The sequence below is a fragment of a genome, unplaced genomic scaffold (assembly GCF_019419815.1).
Source record: "Pyrus x bretschneideri cultivar Hongxiangsu unplaced genomic scaffold, Pyrus_bretschneideri_v1 Contig18, whole genome shotgun sequence".
NCBI classification, from domain to species: Eukaryota; Viridiplantae; Streptophyta; class Magnoliopsida; order Rosales; family Rosaceae; genus Pyrus; species Pyrus x bretschneideri.
The window spans coordinates 7,127,428-7,155,169 of record NW_025999479.1 but is presented as its reverse complement, the minus strand read 5'-3'; the positions used below and the strand labels follow the sequence as shown (position 1 = coordinate 7,155,169).

At 39.0% G+C, this 27,742-nt stretch overlaps 3 protein-coding genes, 1 long non-coding RNA gene and 1 other non-coding gene across 5 annotated transcripts; 3 read left to right on the top strand and 2 right to left on the bottom strand.

Annotated features, from left to right (window-relative positions):
* Nucleotides 1-4,526: 4,526 nt before the first annotated feature.
* Nucleotides 4,527-5,780, bottom strand: LOC125476246. Its single transcript, XR_007257552.1, has 2 exons — nt 5,148-5,780; nt 4,527-4,765 (listed from the first exon to the last, which is right to left on the bottom strand). It is a non-coding gene; the product is annotated as an uncharacterized LOC125476246 (long non-coding RNA).
* A 1,720-nt stretch (nt 5,781-7,500) lies between these two features.
* On the top strand, nt 7,501-11,407 carry LOC103967756 (probable 2-oxoglutarate-dependent dioxygenase AOP1). Its single transcript, XM_009381056.3, has 3 exons — nt 7,501-8,027; nt 8,959-9,280; nt 10,966-11,407. The coding sequence occupies exons 1-3, from the start codon at nt 7,516-7,518 to the stop codon at nt 11,206-11,208; spliced, it is 1,077 nt and encodes a 358-aa protein (XP_009379331.2). The 5' UTR covers nt 7,501-7,515; the 3' UTR covers nt 11,209-11,407.
* A 7,991-nt stretch (nt 11,408-19,398) lies between these two features.
* Nucleotides 19,399-22,671, top strand: LOC103967757 (ruvB-like 2). Its single transcript, XM_009381057.3, has 2 exons — nt 19,399-20,162; nt 21,785-22,671. Exons 1-2 carry the CDS (start codon nt 19,414-19,416, stop codon nt 22,425-22,427), a joined length of 1,392 nt encoding a protein of 463 aa, XP_009379332.2. The 5' UTR covers nt 19,399-19,413; the 3' UTR covers nt 22,428-22,671.
* LOC125476260 lies at nt 20,768-20,862 on the top strand. The gene has a single exon (XR_007257561.1). It is a non-coding gene; the product is annotated as a small nucleolar RNA snoR109 (small nucleolar RNA).
* Nucleotides 22,672-22,877: 206 nt separating the features above from the next.
* On the bottom strand, nt 22,878-27,384 carry LOC103967758 (calcium-transporting ATPase 2, plasma membrane-type). Its single transcript, XM_009381058.3, is given in 8 exon segments — nt 22,878-23,405; nt 23,491-23,789; nt 23,905-24,076; nt 24,195-24,353; nt 24,462-26,410; nt 26,507-26,561; nt 26,849-26,922; nt 26,925-27,384. Coding segments are annotated over 8 exon segments (3,045 nt in total). The 5' UTR covers nt 27,022-27,384; the 3' UTR covers nt 22,878-23,165.
* Between the last annotated feature and the right edge of the window lie 358 nt (nt 27,385-27,742).

Genomic DNA, 27,742 nt, shown 5'->3' with positions numbered 1-27,742 from the left:
CAATTTCATCCTTTTACTTATCAAATAAAATTTTATACGCCATAAATATAAACAAGTCGAAACTACGAATATGAATACGAAATACAAGATATGTATTTTTAAATAGTGAAATCCAGGGACGGGATTTCACATCCTTCCCCTCTTATAAAAATTTCGTCCTTGAAATTTCCATTGTCATCTCCACTTACTCAACATTGCAATAATTCAACTAATAGCGATACATTGAATGGAGTCCACATTTCATTTATTTTCATATTAAGCTAACCTCAAGTTCGATAGTTTCGAACTTCAATTCACCACACAAAACCATCACAAACATTGCCATGTCATCAATAACAACACTAATTCCATCATACAATTTTTAACATCCACAAGTAAAGGTACTTAGACCTAATACCTAAGCTCTGGTACCATTAAAAGTTGTCACGCCCCGATCCTAACATATGTCTAGGATTGACATGCGACATCACCAATTACATGTATATCTAACATACCCTGCCTCCAAGATATGTGCAAAGCACAACTCACGATCTAACTGCGTAGTAATTTTTCGTACACTTTATGGCTGCATCTAATGTCGTTGTTAGACTGCCTACGTACCCTACATAGGGATCTAGCCATTCGTAACTTCCCATGGATTTCTAATCCGTAACTTTCTAAGGGTCTCATTCATCTTCTAGAACAACATTCTAAAATTTCGGAATGATCCTACAGTCGAATCTCCGCCAATTGCAAGAATTAAGTAACGGTCAACATTTCATTTTACAAACTTAGAAATCCAATTTGGGAAGATCCATACGTCGGATCCCCATTCTATAAGCTCCTAAGGTCCTCAAATATTATGCAAAATAACATACCAAAGTTTGGTGACTATCCAACGGTCGGATCATCGATTCATATAATGTCCAAGTGGCGATCTATATCAAAACTTTAGTTATACAATGAGATTCCATCAATCGAACATCACATATGGAATCAAGGTATCCAAATTAGTCTAGGAAGGGCAGGTGGGGTCTTGGCCCATGCGCCGCCACACGCGGCGGCCAGCTATCCCGACTTGCCGGAAAATTCAACTAGTTCCAAAAATTACCAAATGTTATAGCCAAGTAGATCTCAGTGAGGGGATAAATTTTCATACCTAGGCCAGAGTCCAATTTGGCCGAGAAACTCCTGGAATCACCCACAAACCGCCGGAACCCTAAAATTGGGTGTGCTTCGATTTGACCTCCATACTCGCTCTGACGCCTCCACCACTGCTTGGGCTTTGTTCCTGAGGTTAGGGGGAGCCTATTAGTGGTGGTAATTGGCCAAGTTGGCTTCCCGATTTGCGGATCGCCGCCGTACACCCACATGCACCACCTTTCGTTTCCCCCCAAAACTACCACCAAATTCCTTCTAGTTTTGGGTGGAAATAGAAAATAGAAGGCTAGGGAGTTGTTTCCAAGTGGCGATTTGCCTCGATTAGCCGTGAATGGCGTCAGGTTTGCTTGTCGTCGAGTCAGGTCAGGAAGAATACCCGTTTCCTTTTTTTTTTTTTTTTCCTTTCTTTCTGTCCTTTCCCTCCTTGCTCTCCCCTCTCATTGGGCACTCTCCCCCTTTCTTTTTTCCCCTCTCATTGAGCAACTCTCTATTTTCCCCTCTCTCCTGCTGCCATTGGGCAACTTCTAATTTTTTATTTTTTATTTAATTTTTTTTTTACAACTAAAACGTCTATAATTTCTTCGTTTCAACTCCGATTCACGAACGGTTTTTGCCTACACGTTCGTATCGACACGTTTTATCTAGATATGCAAAGAAATCTGAAAAATTATGAAAATATCAAACATCCAAAAATACGTTGAAACTACAAATATGAATACAAAATACGAGATACGTATTTTTAAACAGTGCAATCCGGGGATGGGATTTCACAATAGAGATGCATTCACTAGCTGTCCAAGGAATGCTTTTGGTGTAGACTGTAGTAGCTGATTACACTTGAAAAACAATTGTTTTGGGATGTGGTAGAGACCTCCACTACTCTTTCCTCTCATGAGAATTATCTTTGTTATTAATTCCTGCACCCAAAATCCAAATTCATCAAGAATGACATAACAATTATTGTCTTTGCATAAAGTATAAACCAATATAAGGCTTGCAGCTAAATCAGGTACATGTAATACTATATATAGGTTTAAAGGTTTAGAGAGAGCGTTGATAGAAGATGAACCAGTGTTCTTGACAGGAAGACATTATCCACTGCCAACAGTGATATTTTGATCTCTCTCAAATGGTGTAATCATGTTTAACTCCCCAACATCACCAGTCATGTGATGTGTTGCCCCAGTTTCTATAATCCAAGATTGATTATGATTGAAGTCATCAAAGGACTTAGCAATCATGGCATTAAGTGATGAAGGTGGTTGTGCACCTTGAAAGGCATAGTTAGCCTTATGGAAACAATTAAAAGTTGTATGGCCTCTCTTGTCACAAATCTGGCATTCTGGGATGACATGGTTAGAAGGAGTTGACTGCTTATTTTTGTAATAGCAATTAGGCATAGTATGGCCTCGCTTTCTGCAAATTTGGCACTCAGGGATTATATTTGACTTCTGGCCACTATTTCCATTCCAAGTTCCCTAGTTTGATCATCCTTTATTGTTGCCAGAATAGCTTCCATTGTTTCTGTTGTTATAACCACCAGAATGACCTTCATTATACCTTGGTCGATTGTTAAACCGAGGACCATTATAGCCATTGTTATGCCTCTGAGATTGAAATTGTTAAGGTAGATTCCCCTGAGAAAAATGACCACCAATGGGACCATTGCCATTAGACCGCTGAATTTGACTAACAAAACTTGTGCCCCTAGTAAAATTCTGACCATTAGAACCACCAAATGAATTATCCACTTGATAATATTGTTGACCAACTGTTGTTCCAGATGATTCTCCGTGAGAAAACATTCATGTCATAGGAAACTGCATAGTAGACTGATACTCTGCTGCAATCCCTTCTGCACTCAAAAGCTGTGCACGGAATGCCTTCAAAGTGATAGATGTCTCTCTGGCTACAATAACAGTTCGTATCATATTATACTCAGATGGCAACCCAGCCAATGCAGCAACAATGAAATCATTGTCTAAGATGGTTTCTCATGCAGCAACTAGTTTGTCCTTCAAGTGTTTAAGTCGTAGTAAGTTCTTCTCAATGGAATCAGTTTCTTTATTAATAGTATGGAGTTCAATCTTTATATGATTGATCCTTGCTCGAGACACTATTGCATAATGATTAGTAAGTTGAGTCCATGCCTCATGTGCAGTTTTGCTGCCAACAACATATCAATAGCTTCATCTCCAAGAGTACCAATGAGAAGACTAAGTAAAGCCTGTCTGCCTTGATCCATTCACAATAAGCTGCTGTAATCTCTTTAGTAACACCATTCTCCAAGGAAACAACATACTTCGGCGACACGCATTTGTACCATCAAAGAAGTCAAACAAATCATAGCCTTCCAAAACATATTGAAATTGGAAAGACCATTTGGCATAGTTATCATCCAACAATCAAATTGTAAGCATCCCTAGCAACCTATCAATCTTGAGTGGTGTAGATCCCATTTTCGCAAAAAATACCCAATGTAATACTAAGAAATTCACAAAACAACACAACAAGAAAGCTTAGTGCTTGTAATTGTCACAACCTGTGGAATCAATGAGCTTTGTGCCCTAATTTCACCAAAATATAGGCTTCGTGGCACAAATCTTGTTTGTAAAACTCAATACACGGAGCAGAGCTTCGTGCTCAAACAATCTTTCACAGAATCAGAGGAATCGCAACAAAATTTTGTCAAAGAAACAGATATGGCTTCGTGCCTTCAAAAATTTTCCAAGATTTATCTTTATTCATCTATCAATAGTTTACATATGGCATCCTGCCTCAACAAATTTCAAGAAATTGCAAGTAAAAGCCCTCAATTTAGAACAACACCTGATTCATTCGATCGCCATAGTTAGATCTGACATTTTCAACCCAACCCGTTAAAATTAGTATTCGGATGAGTGATAAACGGCATTACTACAAAATTACCTATAACTGGCGGTCCAAAAACCAACAAAAACATAATTTTTGTCAGATATTTGATAAAAATTCAACATAAACTCATGCAATGTCGAATAACAGAACCAACAACATTGCTAGCGTCACAAAAAGGTTTTGATGTCAGTTAATCCCTTTAATCCTCCACAAAGAAGGAAAGCAATATAAAATAAAATAAAAGATAGTAACGTCGGTTAAAAGTGACATCGAGGCTCACGTTGGATACAGGCGACATTAACTACTAACAATGATTGTCGGATGGACTAGACTGGTGTCGGTCCTAGCCGACACCACCTAATAATTTGAAAAATAAAATAACCACTATAATGTCACCCATAAGCGACACCACAAACAATTAATAATAAACAAGTTTGTCTCAATCAATCCCTTTACCTAATAGTACTATGCAATGCACTTCTATTATAAAGGTAAGAAGTCATTCAGATTTAAGCATAAGATCTCCCAAGTTAAATGCTTTTCAACTTTTATAAAGTTAATGTATACACAAAATAATCAAACTGCTAAAAAAAAAAAAAAACTCTTGTAAGCAGATATTGGACTGAGGACTGAAAAAAATTAACTTCCTTCCATTTCCATCTCAAGTACAAAAATTAACATCCTTCCATTTCCATCTCAAGGACACTGATCCAGCCACTGGCTTTCATCCCTATACCCCAGTATCCATTCCCTGTGAGCAAACAATAGTTAAGAACCTCAAAATTAAACCATATGAGTTATCTCAGCTCAGCTCATAATTATAAGAGTAAAAAAGTAAACCCAAGTTCTGAACTATTACACTTGGAATTTAATACAAACTAAACTCAAGTTTTGAACTTTAATTAAAACCCAACAAATATCGGTAAAAAAAAATTTAAATAAAAAATAAATAAAAAGAGGTTCACTTTACAGAATCTAATGCAGCAATTTTGCCTAATACTACTTTACACAACGAAAAAGACTCGAAATTTCGCTTTCTTTTCCTACATTTTCTCAGTAACCAATCAGGCCAAAAACCCCAAAAAATCACAATGAAAAACCAGTAACAAGCTAAAAAATTCAAGAAAACTAACTCAATCTGCAAAAGAATTTTCTAGTAATCTGGATGGAGATCCGCCCACTTGGTACAATAACTCGCCGGAGTCTTGTCATTAGCAAACAAATACAGTTGATGTTGCTACTGCTGCTGCTGAAATTGCAGCTGTTGAAACAGCTGCTGCTGCTGGTGGAATTGCAGCTGTTGAAACAGCGACATCTGCTGATGCTACGGTGGTTGTTGGGAGAAGAAGGAGCTGCTTTGTTTAAAGGGTTGTGAGGCTGTTGAATTTGAAACGGCAATTGTTGCTGCTACTACTATTGTGGCTGTGGCGTAGAGAATAACGATGTGAACGCCATTGTTGTGGTTACTGTGGACTGGTCGAGTGGTGTGAAACAATTTGGATTTCTCTTCCCTTATATTTAGAGTTTTGTGCGGAAGTCTGCTCCAGTGGTGTGAAAATTTCAAATTTCAAAATGTTTGAAATTTTGCAAAAGTTTAGTGACTCACCTATTAAATTTTTTTTTTTAAACTTAAGTATATATGAATTTATCACACATTATGTCCATAGTAGATAATAAAACAACGCGGGATTTTAAAATATTTAAAAACAATTATTAGTGTCGGCTACAACTGACATCGGATTTTAAAATATTTAAAAATAATTATTAGTGTCTGGTAGAAGTGACACGATTCTTTTTTAAACCAACACTAACTTTATATCGGTTGAAAGTGACACATTTTTCTTTTTGTACGACACCACCATTTAAAAAAATTAAAAGTTATGTCGGTTATAAGTGACATAGACACTTTATGTCGGTTATATAAAATCGACATCAACTACCAACACAATAAGCCACTTTTGTAGTAATACGGGTCGAGTGGTTAACAGGTCAGCCCATTAATCACGTGTCAAATAACGGATCATTTTGGATAGACCAACGAAACTCGTTAACCACCGTTATTGTAATTTTAATAGTCCTAATAGAAACTCTCATGCCCCTCACGATTTACAGGCTCTCTCTCTCCTCTTTGTGGGGGGATTGTACAGCAGGATGGGGTCTCTCTCTCTCCTCACGGACGGAGAGACAGATCTTCGTATTATTCAATTGAATTCAAAACCCCCAATAGTGTTCTCCTTCTCCTTCTCTCTCTCTCTCTCTCTCTCTCTCTCTCTCTCTCAAAGGTGATTATGTTGGACTGTTTTGGTGGCGAGGATCTATAACTGGATAAGTTTAAAAATAAATAAAAATTAAAACTTGAAAATGGTAAGAAATAAGGAGAAGAGGATTGTACTGGGATTTCCGAAGAAAATTTTCAGGCAATGATCCTCTCTTCCGGGTTGTTATTGATTTGATGAAATGTAAAAATAAAAAATAAAAATAAAGTTAACGGGTGAAATGGGTAATCCGTTAGTTTAACGGATTGTATTTGGATGACCTGTTAGCTTAATGGGTTAGGTTTAGGATACAAAGCTCCAAAACTTCCGCAAAAACGGCCATAAAAAACTTCAGTCGCCTTCAAGAAACCCCAATTAGTGCTCCGACCGCCTTCGAGAAACCCCAATTAGCGCTCCGATTAGCACCAACAAGAGCACAAAATCGTCAACCGCCTTCAAGTAACACTGATTAGCGCTCCGATAAGCACCGCACCCAGAAAAAACCTAGGCTTGATACCATCATAACAGTTTGACAATGGAAGCTAGAAAGATTAAGATTGGAAACGTAGAGAGAGAAAGTGAAAGCTTTAGAGCATCACCGAAGGAGATGTCAAAATGTCCAAATTAACAATAATGATAACAAAAGACAACATTAATGTTTTCCAACTGAAAAGTCGAATCTGATGTGGCATGACATGGATTGACATCTCTCCCCCTTGCTGCCAGATTTGACAGCACTTTCAGATTTTTTTAATTAATTATTAAATGTTTTTTATTAATTTTTTATTGGTTTAAACCATTATCCTTTTGTTTCTTTTCATTTCCAATGCAAAGAAAATACATATGAATTATTATTTTATATTTAAAATTTGAGATATCGGTTAGAGATCAAAAGTTTAAAAAAATATCAAAGTGCCACATAAACCTTATAATTTAAATTTTAGGTTTAAAATTTGACATCTCCTTTAAAGATGGTCTTATTATTGTAGAGAGTAAACATTCATTAAAAACAATATATCTCAACTGACTATCTATACAACTTCAAGATTTAACAACTGAGTAGACTAGCAACCTCCCAACAACCGAGAGAACAAGATCATGACACATGTCACCACAGAGATCATGACACTTGGCATTTACATATTGATTAATAAAGTTCACATCAGGTTACGCAAGTGTTTGATTAAATTAGATTATTATTTAAGTATTAATTTAATATGTGTATTTTTCTTAACTTTTTAATACAATGTCGAATGGCGACGATGACATAACTAAATTTACCATAAATATCAGGGCAGCAATTCCCGAAACTCGGAAAGATAGTTACTTTAATTTCCAAGAACTAGCTAAGACACACAGGATCAATAGAGAGAGATTTATCATGGGTTCAGAAGGTCAGGCAAAGCTTCCTGTTGTAGATTTAACCAACGCTGAAAATTTGAAGCCTGGAACTGAGGCATGGAGGTCGACATGCAATCAAGTCCAGCAAGCACTTGAAGATTGTGGCTGCTTTGAAGCCACTTACGATGGAGTTCCTTTGGACCTTCACAACGCCATGTTTTCTATGAGTAATGGCCTATTTGATCTTCCAGTTGAAACCAAATGCCAGAAGACCAGTGACAAGCCTTACCACAGCTACATCGGCCAAATTTCTTCCCTTCCACTTTACGAATCCTTGGGAGTCGATTATGCGACAACTCCTGAAGGAGTTGAAAAATTCACAAATATGATGTGGCCTGCAGGAAGTGACGAATTTCGGTATGTTTTTATTGGTTTAATGGCTACTAATCTAAATTTCTGTAACTTTTTCAGGATAGAATTAATATACTCACCATTTTTGGTACATATATATTATGCCTAACTAATTTCTTCTCTCTTCGTGAGAGTTCTTCTCTTCTCTGTGTGAGAGTTTCCAGATCCCGTCCCTCTTGTAGCTGCCGACCGACCCTAGCTATGGCCAGGGTCGGTGGCAGTCCCCTTCTCCTTCTCCTTTTCTGTTCCGTTTCTTTTTCTTTCCTTGCTTTTCAGGTAGTTTTTTTCTTTGTTTTTTGGCCTGCTAGCCCCTTTCCTTCAGCATCTCTGTCGTCCTTTCCCCTTCTTTTTTCTCCTTTTCCCCTGTCATCCCTTTTCCTATTTCCTGTCTATTTTCTCTCTTTCCCACTCTGTCATCCATCCCCTTTCCCGTTTCTCCTTGAAGCCACTTACTAGATTTGCAACAACTGATCTTTCTGGCGAATTTTCGCGATTCTCTCGGAAGGTGAGTAGAGCTCTGGCTTGGGTGTTCCCTCCACCTCTTTCCACTTGTGTGTGTGCCCTCGTTGGCACTGTTGCTTGCAGGTTGCTTATTCCCACAACTTTGTTCCTTCGATTGGTGCCTGCAACTTCTGGGGTGCTCTTTGGAGGATCGCGTCTTCTGTTCCTTCACTCTTGGGACGGCTTTTCTTGGCTGGATTTCAACGGTTGTTGCGGTCTTGGTTTGAGGCGTTCCGGTTGCAGTTGTCTTTGATGTGTTTTTCTGCTCTTTTTGCATTGGGCTCACTCAAAACTTACTTTGCTCATGGGTTACTTTGGAGGTCTATTTTTGTTTTTGTGTGTTTGGATTCGGATCTCTTCTACTGTAATATGTTGTGTCTGTAACAAAGTAACCTTTTACCACAAAAACTAATATTGTGTTTATTTCTTTGACTAGTGAGAAAGTTCATACCTTCTCAAATCTGGTAGCCGAGTTAACTAAATTGGTGACGAAAATGGTGTTTCACAATTATGGGGTACAAAGGCTTTACGAATCTCACATGGCGTCGACAATTTACCTGCTGAGATGGTCTCAGTATAGAGAACAAAAAGAGAATGAAACCAACGTGGGACTACCCCCTCACACAGACAAGGCCTTCATATCCATTCTTCACCAAAAGGAGGTGAACGGTTTGGAGGTGAAAACAAAGGATGGTCAGTGGTTTGTTGCTGAGCCTTCACCCACATCATTTGTAGTCATGGCAGGCGACGCTTTCATGGTACATAAATTCTCCACTTTCTTAATTTCAACTTGTTAGTAAAAGGATAATAGTGCATGATTAATTAATCATCAAGTTTTAATTTTCATATTTTACTTTTGGGTTTCATTTTTATTTTAAAGGGACTAGCTGGTGGCTTAGCCACTGTTAAGGGTGAGCATAAAAACTATGGAACCACGACCAAAACAAACCAAGACAAAATAAACCGTAAAAAAACTGTGTTGACCTAAAACAGTCAACTCAAGTTCAAGAACCAAGCTGAACCGTTTAGACTAGTTCCAGTCCCAATTCCTACATTGTAAAAACTGCATGAACAAAACCGCACCAGAATTCTAAAAATTAATTCTTTTATACATGTCATTTAATTATGGCTTTTTAGCCAAAATGGTCCCTAAAATTTGCATAACACATTAGATTGGTCCCTGAGATTGAAATCAATAGAAATAGTACATGAGATTGTCCACCATCCATTATTTTGGTCCTTCTGTTAAAAACTCTGTTAAGTGTCCCGGAGCTCTTGGCTGGAAGTTTGGACAATTTTAAAGCTTCGTAACTCAATCGTTTCTTAACCAAATTCGACCCATAATTCATCAAAATGAAGATAGGAAAGTGTAGAATAAGATTTTACCTATTTGGAAGCCCAATGGTTGCCGGAGATGGCCGGAAAATAGCCTGAAAGGTCACTAGTTGCGGGAAAACTGGAAAACTCGCAAGGAAACTAGGTAAATTTTAAACGTTCATAACTTCTTCAATACTCAACAAAATCAAGTGATTCAAAAATGAAAGTAATACTTCTCAATGAGACGAATAGAATGGTACCTTTCTCAACAGTTAATTATCCGTGGTTTGGCCGGAAAACGGCTCTAAAGTGGCTAACTTGAGACCAAGACAGCTACTTTCGAGCCATTTTCCAGAAAAAATGAGGTGAGTTAGCTGTTGATAAAGGTATCATTCTCTTCATCTCGTCGAGAAGTATGATTTTTGTTTTTGAATCACTCGATTTTGTTGAGTATTGAAGAAGTTATGAACGCTTAAAGTTTACCCAGTTTCCGGCAAGTTTTCAGTTTTCCCGCGGACCAGTCACCTTTCAGGCTATTTTTCGGCCATCTTTGGCAACCACTGGGCTTCTAAATGGGTATAATCTTGTTCTACACTTTCCTATCTTTATTTTGATATATTATGGGTCAAATTTGGTTAAAAAACGATTGAATTACGAAGCTTTGAAAATTGCTCAAACTTTATGCCAAGAGCTCCTGAACATTTAACGGAGTTTTTAACGGAATGACCAAAATAATGGATGTTGGACAATCTCAGGAACCATTTCTATTGATTTCCAATCTCAGAGACCAAAGTGATGTATTATGCAAATCTTATGGACCATTTTGGCTAAAAAGCCTTCATTTATTGGTTAAAATCATTCAGGTTTCACCTAGTGCAAATACACCTATGGCAATCCATTATTATTGGAGTCAGGAAGATTTACAAAGGTATTTTCAGACTTCCCTTGGCCACCATTGTATGATTCTTCAGTGCCAAAAATCAACTCAAGACTTTGCTGTGTAGGATACGGACCTGAAATTCATTCTTTACCACCCCGTGGTGGTTATTTTTGGGTTTGAATGAATGGACATGAAATATATAGAGTTTTAATTTGGTTCTTTTTTTAATTAACTTTATCTTTGCAGGCATGGAGCAATGGTAGAGTGCCGTCTTGTTTTCACCAAGTGATCATGAAACAGAACAAAACCAGATTATCAATTGGACTCTTCTCATGGCTTAATGGAACTGTACAAGTACCGGAAGAGCTAATCGACGACAAACACCCCTTATCCTATAAGCCATTTGATCATTTCAGTTACCTTCACTTCTCTGTAACACCAGAGGGAAAGCAATCCAAGTGTGCTATCAAAACCTACTGTGGAGTTTAACATCTCTTTTGGTTTATCTTACTTTAAATTGCAAAATAATTCTCTGAAGCGCCGGCGGGCTAGCTAGTATAATCTTTAATATGTTCCAAAGTGTAGGTTTCTTATAATTTTCTTTTGCATGTAATATGGCTCTTTTGAGTGTTGTTGATCTTAGTTTATTCTTGGCTTCCACTGAATAAATAAAGTTTATGGTTTACTTCCTTTATAATGTGTTTTTCTTTATTATGAATGCATGAGTTTCATCAAGTACTAGTTTCGGATTTGAATGGATTTTTTGCAACAATAATATCTAGAGGAAGCCCTATAAACAAAATGGTTCAAAATATTGAAATACAATGCAGTGTTGATCCTACAAAAATGTCGTTTAAGTATACTTAATTGAGGAATCCCTCAATTGAAGCGGAGCTCTCAACAATATGTGTGTAAGGTCTTTGATATTTTCTTGGTAGAAGGCCTTTGACAATTCAAAGAGTAAGAAACTAAGTAATGAGACATCAACGTATAAGAGAGAAAAAAATGCAAGTGACATGTTTATTGAAGAGGAAACAAAAGAAGCAAATAAGTTCTCACTTCTCACAACTAAACAAGCAGTGTCATCTTTGACATTCCGGGACCATGTGCGAAACTTATAAGAGACCTCCTTATGAGAGTCTTTCAGAAAAAAAAAATTAAGATGAATTGATGCTAGAAAACAATAACTTTAATTGGAACAACTGATTATAAGTTTACAATGAGATTAAGAAAACCTAAACATACCAATTCCAACTTAATAAAAATGTAATTTACCTTAATTATTTTGTTTTGTGAATGTTTATACCAGACTTGAAATTCATAGGTTTTGTAGATAGCCAATTTCTTGTCTAAAGGTGTAACTAGTTCTATAGCTTTTATATGGCTCAATGTCATTCACATATGAATTTACAAATCCTTACGAAAATGTAATGCAGATTTCAATATGATGGGTCACATATATTGTTGATAAGATTAAATGTGTAATTGTTGAATGGGCCCAAACAAATGTTGTCCAAAAGCTTTGACATGAAAAATTTGGGTGAAGTTTATTATGTTTTAGGTATGGAGATTATGAGAAATAGAATGAAGAGAACACTAGGGTTATCTCAATAGAATTACATTGATAGAATTCTTATAGGATTCAACATGGAGAATTGTAGTGGTGGTGATGTTACTATTGCTAAAAGGGATAAATTTTCTCTTTCACAATGTCCAATGACTTATCACAAGATTGAAGTCATGACAGACAAGCTATATGCCTCTAGTTGGTACTCATCACATGGCTGCGAATCAATTGACAAGGACATTACATGTAACAACATTTCAAAGACGTTTGCCAAATATGGGATTGCAGGCAATCATGGATCATATTTGAACGTGGGAATAAGGCAATTTTCCACTGTCTTACGTATACGTTTTGATCAGAAAATGTGTTTGTAATGTTCACAAGTTGTTTTACATGACGATGTAATTCATTTGTAAAAACTCAAGTCTAATCAAATACATGTTTGTGTTTTTCAATTCTTGTAGAAATATGGGCTAACGAGTGACATATGCAGTCTCATTATTATATCAAGCAATGTGGGAGTCATGCTTAAGTTCAAAGAGTTTCTCATCTGAGCTTGCTCTGAACGTATCTCTTAGGTTTGATTAGTTTATGATTATGTTGTCTAAAGTTCGACTGATGAATCTTTGAGTACAGATAAGGATCTTTTTGTTTATCATATTTCAACGATCACCTACTTGTTGCATACAAGACTGAATAGTTATGATCACTCTCATGTGGGAGAATGTGAGAACTTTCATGTGAAAGTTCATCAAAACCATTTAATTGATATATCAAAGAACAAGCTTAAGGGAATTATGACTATATTAGACCTTATTACGTATTGAATACACATTAATTATAAGAGGGAAAACTATATAATTTGTACAAATATGAAATGGAGACAATATATAAACTGGAAAGAAACCGACGGCAACTGCTTCCATGATATGTGGAGCAGTTGCAGCTTATAAGACAATTTTGATCCGCTTTCTCGAGTAAGGATGTAGGGGATTTGTAGACGTGAGTCAACCCCGACAAGTTAGGAGAATAATTATTTATTAGGAATATAATTGTGTTTCCTAATTTAGTTAGAAGTCCTTTATTATTCCTTTTATCACAAGATACATTTCATATATAATGCCTCCTAGAGGGAGAAGAATAAGATAACGGTTAAACATTTTATCTTATAGTTTTATATTGGTATCAGAGTAGGTTTCGACCTATCTCTTTTTCCTACCTTTTACCCTAGCTGCCGATCTCTGTAAACCCAGAAAAATCCTACCGTGGTCTTGAAGCAAGAGAACCACCTACTAAAAGAAGAAAAGAAAAAAAAAAGCCTAGAAACCTAAATCACAAACCCCATCGTGGTCTCAAAGCAAGAGAACCACCCATTGAAAAAAGGAAAAAACCTACAAACCTAGATCACAAAACCACTTACCATTGTTTCAACAAAATCCAAAAAAAATCCTCAGCTAAACCGTAGAAACAGACAATCAAAACCATGAGTCCCATCGTGGGTTCAATGACCTGCAGTGGAGCGTCTTGTAGGCCTTGTAGCAGTGAATTCTAGCGGGCTGGGCTTGCCATGCTTGAAGCCCAATGTCCAATGGGGCAAAAAGCAGTCATGTACAGCAGCAGCCATGTGGGCATGGGACCGCTTGGCCCATCAGCAGCCACCAAACCAGAATTGAACTCGGACCGAGAGTTGTTGGGCCCACAGCTCACATTTTTAAATTTGATTACTTCCCAAGAGCAATCCGATGATCTATGTAACACAAGCAAAACCTTAGACTAGCTTAGACTAGACTAAACTGGACTAACTTAATGGAGTGTTTGGTGCAGTATTGGACTAAGAAGCTGGATAATAACAAATTCTAATATTATATTATTTAATATAAAAATTATTAATATTTTATTATGATCTTATTTTTTTCTTCATCTTTTCGTACCATTTCCGTCCCACTCTTTTCCTCTTCTCTCATCGTCCCACCCTCTCCCTCTTTTTTTCCTTTTAGACCTCTCAATTCATGTCTCTTTCTCATTCCTGGTCAAACTCCTTATTGATTTTAGTGTCTATTTCTCTGTCCTCCCTCCCTCTCTAGCTATGTGTTGTTCGAATGGAACCTCACGGCTCCAATTTTGCCGACGAGTTGCAGGTTTCCCGATGTGTTTTCCGGCCAACCCTTGTTAAATTGGATGAAGTTAACACCACCAAAAAATTCATCACCATCCCTAGACCGAGATCTTAGCTTTGAATGCTCGAATCTGTCATGGATTTGAAGAAGCCCAAACAGGCCGAGACTTCCAAGCCATTTTCCGGCCACATTCGACCACATTTTGGCCTCTATTCAGGTAAAATCGTAATCTTATCATTCCCAGCTTCAATTTGGTATATTTTATATGAAAGTTGGTTGTGAAATGGATTTGAAAGGGAGTCGGAAAGTTAATGATTGATCTAGATGACCGGAGATGACAAGGAGTTTGTCGGGAGTGGTCGTTGAGCATGACGAGGACGAGAAAGAGAGGATAGTCTTAGCTAGTCCCATGGTTATTGGGGGGTTTCGCTAAGACCTCTTTGTGAAGGGTTTTGTCCATGCTAGTCCCCTTTAGTCTCATTAATGTTAGTCCCAGTATGGAACAAACACAGTATTGGACTAATAGCTAGTACAGTCCAGTCCAGTCCAACTTAGTGAGGGCAAACAAACGCCCCCTAATTGCATTAATTGATCTTGATAGAGGTTGGATTATTGACTCCGGAGCCACTAATCATATGACTTTTGATCGTACTTTACTTAATTCTACAACACCACCACCACGAGATAGTATTGTCATTGCTAATGGAGGTGTTGCCTCGGTTACAGGGATGAGTTTAGTAGCACTCACTCCTACTCTCTCATTACATAACTGCTTACTTGTTCCCATACTCTTTAGCCATTTGTTATCAGTGGAACAAGTCACCGAGCAATTAGACTATGTTATGCTAATGTTTCCGTCTTTCTGTTTACTTTAAGATATATGAACTCAGGTAATTATTGGGTGTCGTACTAAGAGAAGGGGATTGTACTATGTTGACAATGTTGCGCAAGGTTGGGTTCACAAGTTCGAAGTTGTGATAATGGAAATGTGAAGACTGTTCAATTGTGGCACCATCGCCTAGGTCATGCCTCCTTTGGCTATTTGCAAAAATTACTTCCATCATTATTTAACAATATTCCATATTCTTCTTTAAAGTGCAATGTATGCACATTAGCTAAAAGTCATCGAGCTTCGTATCCTCCAAGTTTTAATAAAACAACAGTTCATTTTGAATTGGTTCACTCTGATGTATAAGGGCCATCTCCAGTTCCTACTCAGCATAGTGTGCATTGGTTTATAACATTTCTTGATGACTGCACCAAAATGACTTGGTTATATCTCATGAAACATTAGAGTGATGTGGGTGAAATTGTCAAAAGGTTTTATCATATGGTCTACACACAATATTAGCTTTCGAATAAGGTACTTCGGTTTGATAATGGTGGTGAATACATTAATCAAGACCTTTCTCAGTTTTTCTAGGACAAGGGCCTTCTCCATGAGACTACTTGTCCTCAGACCCCACAACAGAATGGAGTAGCCGAACGGAAAAATTAACAAATACTTGAGATTACTTGAGCCCTTCTCATTGGTGCTTGCACACCAAAGACTTATTGGGCTGATGCAATGATCTGTGTCATATATTTAATGAACCAAATTCCATCACATGTTCTTTTTTTTTTCGCACTCCGTTGGCCGTGCTTGGTGACCATGTTTCCATTTCCTCCATTCTTCATCTTAAACCACAAGTTTTTGGTAGTGTGGCACACATCCATCTTCACAAAAACCAACGAAGCAAACTTGATCCGTGTGCAGTCCAGTGTGTTTTCATTGGCTTTAGTCCCTAACAAAAAGGTTACCCATGTTATCATCCACCTACCCAACATGTATACGTCCCCATGGACCTCAGGGGTAGACAACTTTAGACGAAGACTATGGCTGGTTTGATGTACATGCCGACTACCCAAATAATAAGTGTGTTTAAGACCGTGAACTTGGGCATATGCGTGCGGAGACAAATGGGACAAATGATGGAATTACTGATAAGGCTGATGATAAGCTGACAAATAGGACAAATGGGCCACCAGCATATGGGCTACATGATGATGGCCGGACAAAGACAACATCATATATTGATAAGCATGATGATGGGCTGCTGATAGAAATAACGGCATCTAGGCCGCATAATGGTACTTGCCCACATGAGCTTGGGCTCTTTCCTATTACTGAAGGCTCTGCCGCTGCTGACGCCAGCCTAGGTGGACTTCTCGCTGCTGAGACCTACCTAAATGGGCCTTCTGCCACGTGCCCGAGTATCATCTCAAGAAACAACCCTCCTCACACTCCTCCAAAATGGGTCTATGATCCAACAGATATCCTCGAGGTAATACTCACTATGAAATTATTCAACCACTTTATGTGTTACCTCCTAGACAGAATCGAGGAAAGCTGCCAGAAAGGTACTTTCCAGAAGGGGAGGTATGATACCCTATTGTGAATTGTGTCTTCATATATCGACTCCCGCCGAAATACTATGCACTTGTTAACAGATGAACACCATCAAAATACCTACCAGAATGGAAGAAGCCTTGAAAAATCCAAAATGGACAGAGGCAATGCAAATTGAGATGGAGGCATTACATAAGAGTAATACGTGAAGTGTGGTTACACTTCCTAAGGGGAAAAAAAAATTGTACGGTCTCAAGCAGTCGCCTAAAGCATGATTTGGAAAATTCACTCAGGCCATGAAAAAGTATGTATACAAATAGGAGAAACTCAGATCATACTTTATTCATCAAATGCAAGGATGGTAAATTTACTTTACTCATTATATATGTTGATGATATGATTATCATAGGGGATGATACGAAGGAAATTGAACTGGCTACATAGGTACTTGGCTTTAGAGTTTGAAATGAAAGATCTAGGGGGACTCAAGTACTTCCTAGGTACTGAGGTTGCTAGATCTTGAGAAGGGATATAATTGTCACAATGTAAGTATGTGTTAGACTTGTTGTCTGAAACAGGTATGCTGGCATGTAAACCTGGCAGATACTCCAATTGTGCAAAATCATGACCTTGCGATATATCAAGATCAAGTTCCAACAAATAAGGAGAGATCTCAAAGGTTAGTGAGAAGATTGGTTTACTTGTCCCTTACTAGGCCAGACATTGCTTATGCGGTAAGTGTGGTGAGTCAGTTTATGCATGCACCGAGTGAAGATCACATGGCAGCAGTAATGCGAATCCTAATCTATTTAAATGGAGCTCTAGGAAAGGGTCTAATGTACAAAAAGCAGGGACACATGGAGGTGAAAGGCTATACTAACGCAGATTGGACTGGGAATATTACTAATAGACGATCTACATCAAGTTATTTTACATTCATAGCCTGTAATCTTGTGATTTGGGGAAGTAAAAAACATAATGTAGTGGTGAGGTCGTTGGCAGAAACTGAATACAGGGGAATGACACATGGTATTTGTGAACTTTTGTAGATTCAGATTCTTCTTACTGAGATTGGCTTTAAACCCAAGGGGTCTATGTTGTTGTACTGTGATAATCAAGCAGCTTGGGAGATAGCTAACAATCTGATGCAACATGATAGGACCAAACATGTGGAAGTGGATGGACACTTCATAAAGGAGAAACTTGACGTTAAGTTGGTTGACATTCCATTTGTGAAGACAGAAGAACGGTTGGTAGATGTTCTAACACATGCAGTTTCTGCTACCAGGTTTCAAAACTCACTCGACAAGTTGGGCTTAGAAGATATCTATGCACCAACTTGAGGGGGAGTGTGGACATGAGTCAACCCCGACAAGTTAGGAGAATAATTATTTATTAGGAATATAATTGTGTTTCCTAATTTAGTTAGGAGTCCTTTATTATTCCTTGTATCACAAGATATATTTCATATATAATGCCTCCTAGAGGGAGAAGAATAATATAACGATTAAACCTTTTATCTTATAGTTTTATCTACTCTTGTTGATATGAAGATCATCTCTCCAAAAATTCATTTAAACCGAAGGTAGTTTAGTCAATCATTGGTAGCAAACAGATAAACGTTTTGTGATGATTTTATCAGTTCAGGCCATATATTTTTACATAGGTCAATGTCTAAACTTATGTAACAACTCCTACATATTAATTAATTAATTAATAAAGTGCAGACTAAGTCATTCATGAGTTTTGGTTTTATATTACAGAAATAATAAACTATGAATGAGTACATATGATTTAAGGTATGGAAACAATGTCCTAAACAAGGTTAGGGTAGGGAGGCTTGTATTCCATAGTTACTTAGTCCTTAAACAAAGTTCCTAACTGTTTAGGAAGTTAACTAGACATTGACTATCTGGAAGGACCGGTCTATATCGCAATAAGGTTAACATGGTTTCATATCACAATAAGGTTAGCATGGTTTTGTGCTAGGCGTGATGGACACGTAATGGATGTACAAGTGTTTGTCTATTGAAAAAGTTCACTAAACACTGACCGTACCAAGAAGCTTAAACATATGGATGCCAATGGCAAGGTGGCACTGACACCACCACCGCTACCTACCATCATCACCAATGTCCCGCTGCCACCACCCACGATCGTCATCACTGCAATCATCTCCACCTCCACCACCACACTATCATCACCACCATCTCAGCCTCCAGCCACATACCAGCATCATCGTTGCTACTGCAAACCACTGCCCAAAATCATCACCGGCGTCACCACCACCCACCATCACATAACAGATTGGATTACCATTTTAATTAGCTATAATCCGTCTCATCCAGCCCACGAAACGGTTCTTACTCCTTAAAGAACTGAAAAGCAAGTTAGGCTCATTTATTAAATAAATTAAATCCTTGTTCGGCCTATATATCGAACCTGGGCTCAGCCCTTTATTCGGACACAAACAGTCAAAAGTGCAGATTTTGGAACAAAACCCCTTCTTGCTCTTTCACGCCGCTGCCATTGAATTTGAACAAATCTCCTGAAGCCGCCCCGCTCCGCTCCACTCCTCCACTCGGCTCCACTCCACTCCACTCCACCATCACATTTCAGCCATGGCGGAGCTCAAGCTCTCAGAGAGTCGAGACCTGACCCGAATAGAGCGCATAGGCGCACACTCCCACATCCGCGGCCTCGGCCTCGATTCTGCCCTAGAAGCCCGCGACGTCTCCCAAGGCATGGTGGGCCAGACTTCCGCCCGAAAGGCCGCTGGCGTCATTCTCCAGATGATCAAGGAAGGAAAAATCGCGGGTCGGGCTGTTCTTCTGGCGGGTCAGCCGGGAACCGGCAAGACCGCCATCGCCATGGGCATGGCGAAGTCGCTCGGCCTCGAAACCCCGTTCGCGATGTTGGCCGGAAGCGAGCTCTTTTCTCTGGAGATGTCGAAGACCGAAGCCCTAATGCAAGCTTTTAGGAAAGCCATTGGGGTTAGAATCAAGGAAGAGACTGAGATCATCGAGGGCGAGGTCGTGGAGGTTCAAATTGACCGGCCTGCGGTGGCCGGAGCAGCTTCGAAGACGGGGAAATTGACGCTGAAGACAACGGAGATGGAGACTGTGTACGACTTGGGGGCCAAGATGATTGAGGCTTTGGGGAAGGAGAAGGTGCAGAGTGGGGATGTGATTGCCATCGATAAAGCTTCTGGGAAGATTACCAAGCTTGGTAGGTCATTTTCGAGGTCAAGGGACTACGATGCCATGGGACCGCAGGTTAAATTTATGCAGTGCCCGGACGGGGAGTTGCAGAAGCGCAAGGAGGTTGTGCATTGCGTCACACTTCATGAGATTGATGTCATCAACAGCAGGTACTTCAAAATCTCAGCTTGTATTTTTTCCTAGTCTTAATTTACAGAGCATGCTGCTGTAAATTACAAGTTAATGAGTTTATGCAATCATATATTCTTGGGAAAGTTGTAATATTTTTGGGCTAATGGGAAATTAGTAATTAGCTTGTTAATGTGTTATACATTAATGAATGTATGTATTCCGTACTTAGAAGTTACCTTTTAGAAACAAGCTCTATGGGTTTTTTTTTTGTTCGTTCATTACCCCAATAATTAGTCAATGGTACCTTTTACTCCCTTGTTAGTCCACTGTTGAGGATGATGGTCTATCGATGAATTCTATGACGTAGTTATCGGTGGTGTAGGGCACTAAGAATCCTTTTGTGTCTGAGTTGGATGTTTTGTAGCTCAGCTGTGGTTAATTTGGAATTTACTTGAGTAGTTGGTTTGAATCATTTAGAAGTTAGAAAGTAGAACTTTCTCTCCTCTTCTATGTGCATCAAACAAAGAAAACAGTTTATATCGTTTTTCTGTTTTGAAAAAGTATATGTAGGATTTTAAAGCTACATGTACCAAGGGAAGGGTTTGAAAAACAACATAGTACCCTTAATCATGAATTGCCAAAGCCACTGTAGCCAAATAGAATCGTTGAGAAGTTTACGGGCCGGCTGTTGTGAGATTTCTCTCTGTTGACTATCTGCTTACCAAACTTCTCACATTTCTTTAATTTTTGTTTTTCGTTTTTCGTTTATTTTAAGGTAATCATGTAAGAAGGGGAGAAGAGGGGAATAGCATAGGATTTAGCTTTCCCAAGAGGCTCTAACATCAACATATTCATCAGGTCACCTTCCAGGCAAACTTGCTTTGAATACCCAGTTGTTTGCATCTATTGGTGCCTACATGTCTTGGATGGGTTTATTTTGTTACAGAACCCCTAGGAAAACCTTCATTCAGTCACCTTCCGACCAAAATTAGAAAGTTTAACCTTAAGAACTTAAAGGCAGCTTGATCAAAATCTGTCTTTTCTGAACCTTGAACCCAAACTTATTGCCAGGTTTGGGCGAAAGAGTGAACTTTTTTCTGTTGCTACAAAGTGGTTCCAGTTTTTATCTCATTACTCAGATGTACTTTTTTTGGTCACTTAAATTTGCAGGTTAAATCTGAATATAACAGAACTCTGTATCTATTTTCCATCTTAGAATTCGCAAGAGAGAAGTGCATATGTGTTACATGCTTAGATGTTATAGAATATCATCACTTTTAATTTTTTGGGTTATTAAGGTTTGATGTAATAAGTGGCTTCTTTCATAGGCATACACATGAACATAAATCTCTACACGATGTTTTAGGAATTTATCAATCTTTAAGATTGTGTAACTTTGTTTGGTGTTATAATTGTGATCAAGATAACTGTGGCTGCTTTGTTGCTTTATGTTTCTAATGAATTCTGTATACAATGGATACATTGCAACTGGCACCTATATTAAAGTCTGCTCAAATTTAATAAATGAATCTTGGCTTGTAAGTTGAGGAGGTCTTGTTTTTTTAGTGGTGGAGGTGGGGGTTGTTCTACTTTAGACTCAGTACCGGCTGAGGATTAACATGACATTCTGTTATCTGATTTGATTATCTCTCTCATCCAGGACACAGGGATTTCTGGCTCTCTTTACCGGTGATACTGGTGAAATCCGCTCAGAAGTGAGAGAACAAATTGACACAAAGGTAGCAGAGTGGAGGGAGGAAGGGAAGGCAGAAATTGTACCAGGTGTTCTCTTTATTGATGAGGTGCACATGCTTGACATTGAGTGCTTTTCATTTTTGAATCGTGCATTGGAGAATGAGATGGCTCCCATATTAGTTGTTGCTACCAACAGAGGAATCACTACAATCAGAGGCACAAATTATAAATCCCCTCATGGAATTCCTATTGATCTCCTTGATCGACTGCTTATTATCACCACCCAGCCTTACACAGAGGATGAAATTAGTAAGATTCTGAACATCAGATGCCAAGAAGAAGAAGTCGAGATGTCCGAAGAAGCAAAGCATTTGTTGACCAAGATTGGTGTTGATGCATCCTTGAGATATGCTATACATCTCATAACAGCTTCTGCGTTGGCATGCCAAAAGCGAAAGGGAAATATTGTGGAGATGGAGGATATTAACCGAGTTTACCATCTGTTTTTGGATGTGAAGAGATCAACACAATACTTGATGGAGTATCAGAGTCAGTACATGTTCAGCGAGGAAGGTGACGACGATGATACCAATGCCATGCAATCTTGAGAGATTTCTTCAGCCTAGAAACAACTGTTTATTTTTGTATCTTACTTTCGTGTAGGCAGCACTGAACTTATTCATGTGAAAATTGCATTACTACCTTGGTATGTAATGTTTAACTGTTAGATTTTCGGTGTGAATCTGTAAGCTGAAAGCCGCAGCAGCAGCGTTTAAGGAGTTCTGAGAGGACAAAGTTGAACCGATGCTGTTTTTAATCCGTCGAAGATTTATTGAGCTTTGCTTTTTACAACTCTTGGAACGGTTAGATTCGAAATGAACGTGATGGAAGGTGTGTATTTGTTTTGCAGGTACAATTTTGTCAAAATTGAAAATAGGCGGAAATTTGCTATCACATTATACTTTTGAAGTTATGTTAATGATAATATGATTCACAACTAGGTAATGCACAGAAGGGGGAACCGCGTGAAAAGTTAAACAAATCGTTGCCCGAACGGAAAACTAGTTAAATAGTTACATAAACGATAAGTCGATAAGAAAATACAGTGGACGAATTACAGGACCGGCAACCAACCATGTGTTTCACCATGTCAAACTTGAAGGATTCCTAATTTTCAGTTAAACATAAGACATTGGCTTAATTAGCTAATATCTGCTAATTCTGTTCATCATCTCATGCATCTTTGCAGGATGTGGAATTTTCGGAGAAATGTTTCCCAATATAGGCTTCTAAGCTCCCTAACTTTGTTCTTTTGTTGTCTTACTATTCTCTAAATCTTCTGTTGATCAAACAGGAAACATCTTTAATCCGGCAGCAATCGGCATCCCTAAAAACCCAATGAATACAGTGACGAACCATTGTGCCAAGGAGAGGGGTGCTGTGCTTGCAAATTTTCCCAGGAACTCGATAATAATGATTTGGAACACAACTGTGAAACTGAGGACTGCGACGAAGACATAGTTATCCAGTATGCCCTTGAAGACATCTATTTCCTCCATCTCTCGCGAGCTTATTTCGTTGAAAACCTGCATAAACAGAATCAGGTCACCCTTCGTAGCAGTAAAAATCGTCAGCATTAGTCCTTGTATGAGTAATTTTAGAAAAGATTACCTGGCAGAACACAAATGTGTTGAAAATCAATGTGTTGAGGATCACATGAGAATCCGGTCCGTATAGACCAAACATTGCTTCTCCTTTTGCCTGAAGGAACCAAATCATCGTAAACTGATAGAAAGACTGCCCCAGAATGTTCCTCCACATTACATTGGTGATAAAGTTCTGTCTCTTTCCAACTGGCGGACGCTTCATTAGGTCATTATTCGGAGGCTCAGTTGCAAGAGCAAGGGCGCCTAATGTGTCCATGATCATGTTAACCCACAATAGCTGCACAGCTGTGAGAGGAGCGCTCCCTGAAGCACGATTTTTGAAACGCAGAAGTGAGAAATGGTTTCTACGAGGGATAGGAAAGTATGGCCAATTTTGTTACACAAGTGGACAACATATTGAAAATGTGAGCCGGCTAACCTGTCAAGCAAGCAGAGGAGAAATTCACGATCAATGCAACTATATTAACCGTCAGCTGGAATTGCACAAATTTTTGAATGTTGATGTAAACCGAACGTCCCCATTTCGCCACTGTTACGATGGTGGAGAAATTATCATCCAGAATTATAACATCAGCGCTCTCTTTGGCCACCTGAAAGCATGGGAAATATGATTAGTTAAGGGCCTATTCTGTAACGCTTGCTTCGTAAGGGACAACAATGAATGTGAAGATATCTGGCAATATAGAGGACTATATAATATATACTCACCTCAGTTCCAGCAATCCCCATGGCTAGTCCAATATCTGCCTCGTGCAGCGCTGGGGCATCGTTTGTTCCATCACCGGTGACAGCAACAACTTCATCAAATGTGGTCCGCAAGTGCTGCACCAATGTATGCTTGTCAAGAGGTGAAGATCGAGCCATCACCTACACGAGAACTCAAGTTTCAGCATCACGGATTCATAAACCATACTTGTTAGTCAGTAAGAAACAAATCCGAGCGATTATATTCCTCAAAGGAAAGGGAGCTAGTACCTGAATTTTAGGAATCAGAGAAAGCAATTCTTCCTGATTCTTCTCTCTGAACTCCGGACCTTCAATGGCTATGCCATCATCGGTGAGAATCCCACATTCTCTTGCAATAGCCTTTGCAGTATTTATATTGTCTCCAGTAACCATTCTTACTGTAATGCCAGCTGAACGGCAAATTGCAACAGACTCCTTGACACCGGGACGAACAGGATCCTTAATTCCCACAATTCCTATACAAGTAAAACCAGAAACAGGAATGGGATTCTCTGGAGAGAAACCAGTTTCTAGTTCTGTATACGCAAGACATAGAGTTCGAAGAGCCTCGCAAGCAAATTGCTCAATAGTAACTTTGAGATGGTTGAGGGATGCTTCATCAAGGGGAACAACATCGCCATTTGAGGTAATCACCTTGTCGCAGCTGGCCAAAACTATTTCTGAGGCACCTTTGGTGTGCGCTCTCAGACCTCCTTCAGGAAGCTCCAAGATTACCCCCATCCGTTTCTTCGTTGAGTTGAATGGCTCGACTTTAACAAGCTTAGAAGCTTGTCCCGCTGCTTGGAAATTTCCACCTACTGACAAGCCAAGTTCCAACAAAGCTGTATCTGTAGGTGTTCCCAACAGCTCATACTTTCCAGCTTTGTTAACCACAACTTCTCCGCCAGTGTTGTTAAAGATTGATTCTAGCAAAAGTTTCTTAGCAGTTTCCGGAAGATCAGAGAATAAGCTAGAGGCCTCATTGGGATTGCTCAACTCCTTGACATTCATGCAAATGCATGATTTTACAATGGTCATGCGGTTGGTTGTTAGCGTCCCAGTTTTGTCACTGCAAATATTTGTGGCTGATCCCATAGTCTCGCAAGCTGCCAGATGGCGAACGAGTGCTTTATCATTCATCATCTTCTTCATGGCAAAGGCAAGGCTCAATGTCACAGCCAGCGGCAGCCCCTCAGGGACAGCAACAACAACAATTGTAACTGCAACAGCAAAGAATTCCAGCATCTGCATTGCATCATCTCCATTCCAGCTCCAGTGTGTCCCCTCAGCCAGTTTACGACTAAACAATCCTTGCACCATAACTGCAAAAGTCACAACGGCGAATAAAAGGCCTATCTTTCCAATAATGGTTGCCACTCCATTCAGCTTCACCTGCAGTGGGGTTTCATCATCTCCACCTTCGCTTAGAGTCGCCATCAATTTACCCCACTGGGTTCTCATCCCAACCGTTGTAACCATCATCTTGCATGACCCGTCTTGGACCTTAGTCCCCGAAAGAAGAAAAGGGTTTTCAGGAGTTACCATTATTGGCTCACTCTCACCAGTTAAGCTTGATTCGTCAATCAACACGGAAAATCCTGATACGAATAGCCCATCTGCTGGCACTTGGTCTCCAATAGAAAGATGCACAATATCGCCAGGCAGTAAATCATAGATTGACATTTTCTGCCTATATCCATTTCTTGTTACTTGCATCGCAATCTTCTTTTTCTCCTTGTCCAAGTCCTTAAACTGCAACGATTGGCGGTAATCACTCGTTGCTGTTACAAGAACAACCAACAGGATACTCGCAACGATTCCAAGTCCATCATGTGCTCCAACTGGCCACCCTTCCATTGCTATCCCAACTACCAAAGACACGAATGCACACACTCCGAGGATGATAAGAGTCATATCCTGAAGGGCTTCCCAAACAAATATCAAGAAACCCCGTTGCTCACTCTCGGTAAATTTATTGATTCCATAAATCTCCTGTCTTCGAGTGTGCAAGTCTGATTCGGTGTTGAGCCCATCTTTTACTGATGTGGAGATCTTTTCTGCGATGCCACTTACTCCGCCATGAAATTTTAGCTTCTTTACATCGTGGCCTTCAACAATGGATCCCAGTTCATCAGCGCAAATGTGAAAACCTGCGTCCGTAACTTCCTTGGGTACGACGTAGTCGCTTGGCTGCACACCTGCAGACATTAGAAATTTAGAACAACCATAAAACCACCTCGTCTTGTTATATGATGAACTGATGATGTTTCATCTTTAATGCCAAATAGACTCACCTTGAATAAATTGAAATGCAGCTTTAGAAACCAAAACAGCAATCCTCAGTTTCTCCTGCAATTTTCAAACCAGAAATTTATCAAAGGATTAGTAAGAAAACTACAATTTGAAACGTCTTGGTCGTCTCTGTGTTTGTTAAACAGAGCATGAATGCTCTAGTACGCATGCTATATGATTAATCATGGGAATCATATTGTTTTATGGTCTGTAACCTTCGTATTAATTTATTAAATAATTAGCACTTGAGCGTTAAATCAATACATAACATCCATCGACTGACAGACGAGGTATTTCTAACAAGAAAAAGAAGAAGAGCGAGAGAGGTGAGATGAAATAAAGACCTGATTGGTACGGCGCATAGCAGCAGCCTCGAAACGTTTGGAAAGATTGGCAGTGAAGCGAAACCGCCGTTTGGGTTCTTGACAACGCTGCAAAGGTTCCTCCATTTCTGCAACGTTTCTTCAGACGAACCCTTCGGCTTCACTTCCCCGAACTCTTGCAAATAGCTCTCCATCGACCAACTAATTTAACTACCTTTCTTTCACTTTCTTATCCAAGCAATTAATTATATTTTATTCTTTTTATCACAACCTCCTCCTACAGATTAAACACACAGGCATATATATGTAGAGCGAAACGCGTAGGAAAAGCGCTTTTGAGAAAAGGAAGTTTCAGTAACATTTCTCGGAAAGAGGAGAGACAGTGAGGAGGGGACCTGAGAAAATAAGAAAATGGGATTTGTTTTCTTCTTCTCTGTGCATTTGTGTACGGAAAATACGAAAAAACGGAGAGGAGGAAGAACGACTGAGGATCCGAAATTTTGGTGGGAATTGCGTGGCTTGAGAGCTAATAGCGCTTCTTCGTCTTCTTCCTCTTATTTGTTGCCCTATCTCTCCTAATATTTGCGCGGTCAACGTTCAACACTAAAAACTGCAAAGTTTTGGATGTTAAATAGAGTTTACTTCGAAACAATTGATGCTTAACAAAAAAAGAAAGACCAGGTTAAATAATTCTAAACAATTTTAGTGGAACAATGTTTGAAAATCAGGAAGAAATAATCAATCAAATATCAGTTAAGACAGTTAATTTTGCATCCAAGTTCAATTTCTCTCTATATTAGAGCAGTTTAAAACTACGCGAAATTAATAATTATATAAGAATTAAGGAGTAGGGCTAGACTTAGCCTCACAATGAGTTAGTAATAATGTAGTTTAAATTCCCCATTGGCAAGAATC

Bases quoted from the DNA above. Each gene is read 5' to 3' on its own strand.
- LOC103967756 (XM_009381056.3), top strand. From the start codon at position 7,516: ATGTCGAATGGCGACGATGACATAACTAAATTTACCATAAATATCAGG. The intron at 8,028-8,958 runs GTATGTTTTTAT...TTCTTTGACTAG, and splicing joins GCAGGAAGTGACGAATTTCG to TGAGAAAGTTCATACCTTCT. The intron at 9,281-10,965 runs GTACATAAATTC...TTATCTTTGCAG, and splicing joins TGGCAGGCGACGCTTTCATG to GCATGGAGCAATGGTAGAGT.
- LOC103967757 (XM_009381057.3), top strand. From the start codon at position 19,414: ATGGCGGAGCTCAAGCTCTCAGAGAGTCGAGACCTGACCCGAATAGAG. The intron at 20,163-21,784 runs GTACTTCAAAAT...TCTCTCATCCAG, and splicing joins ATTGATGTCATCAACAGCAG to GACACAGGGATTTCTGGCTC.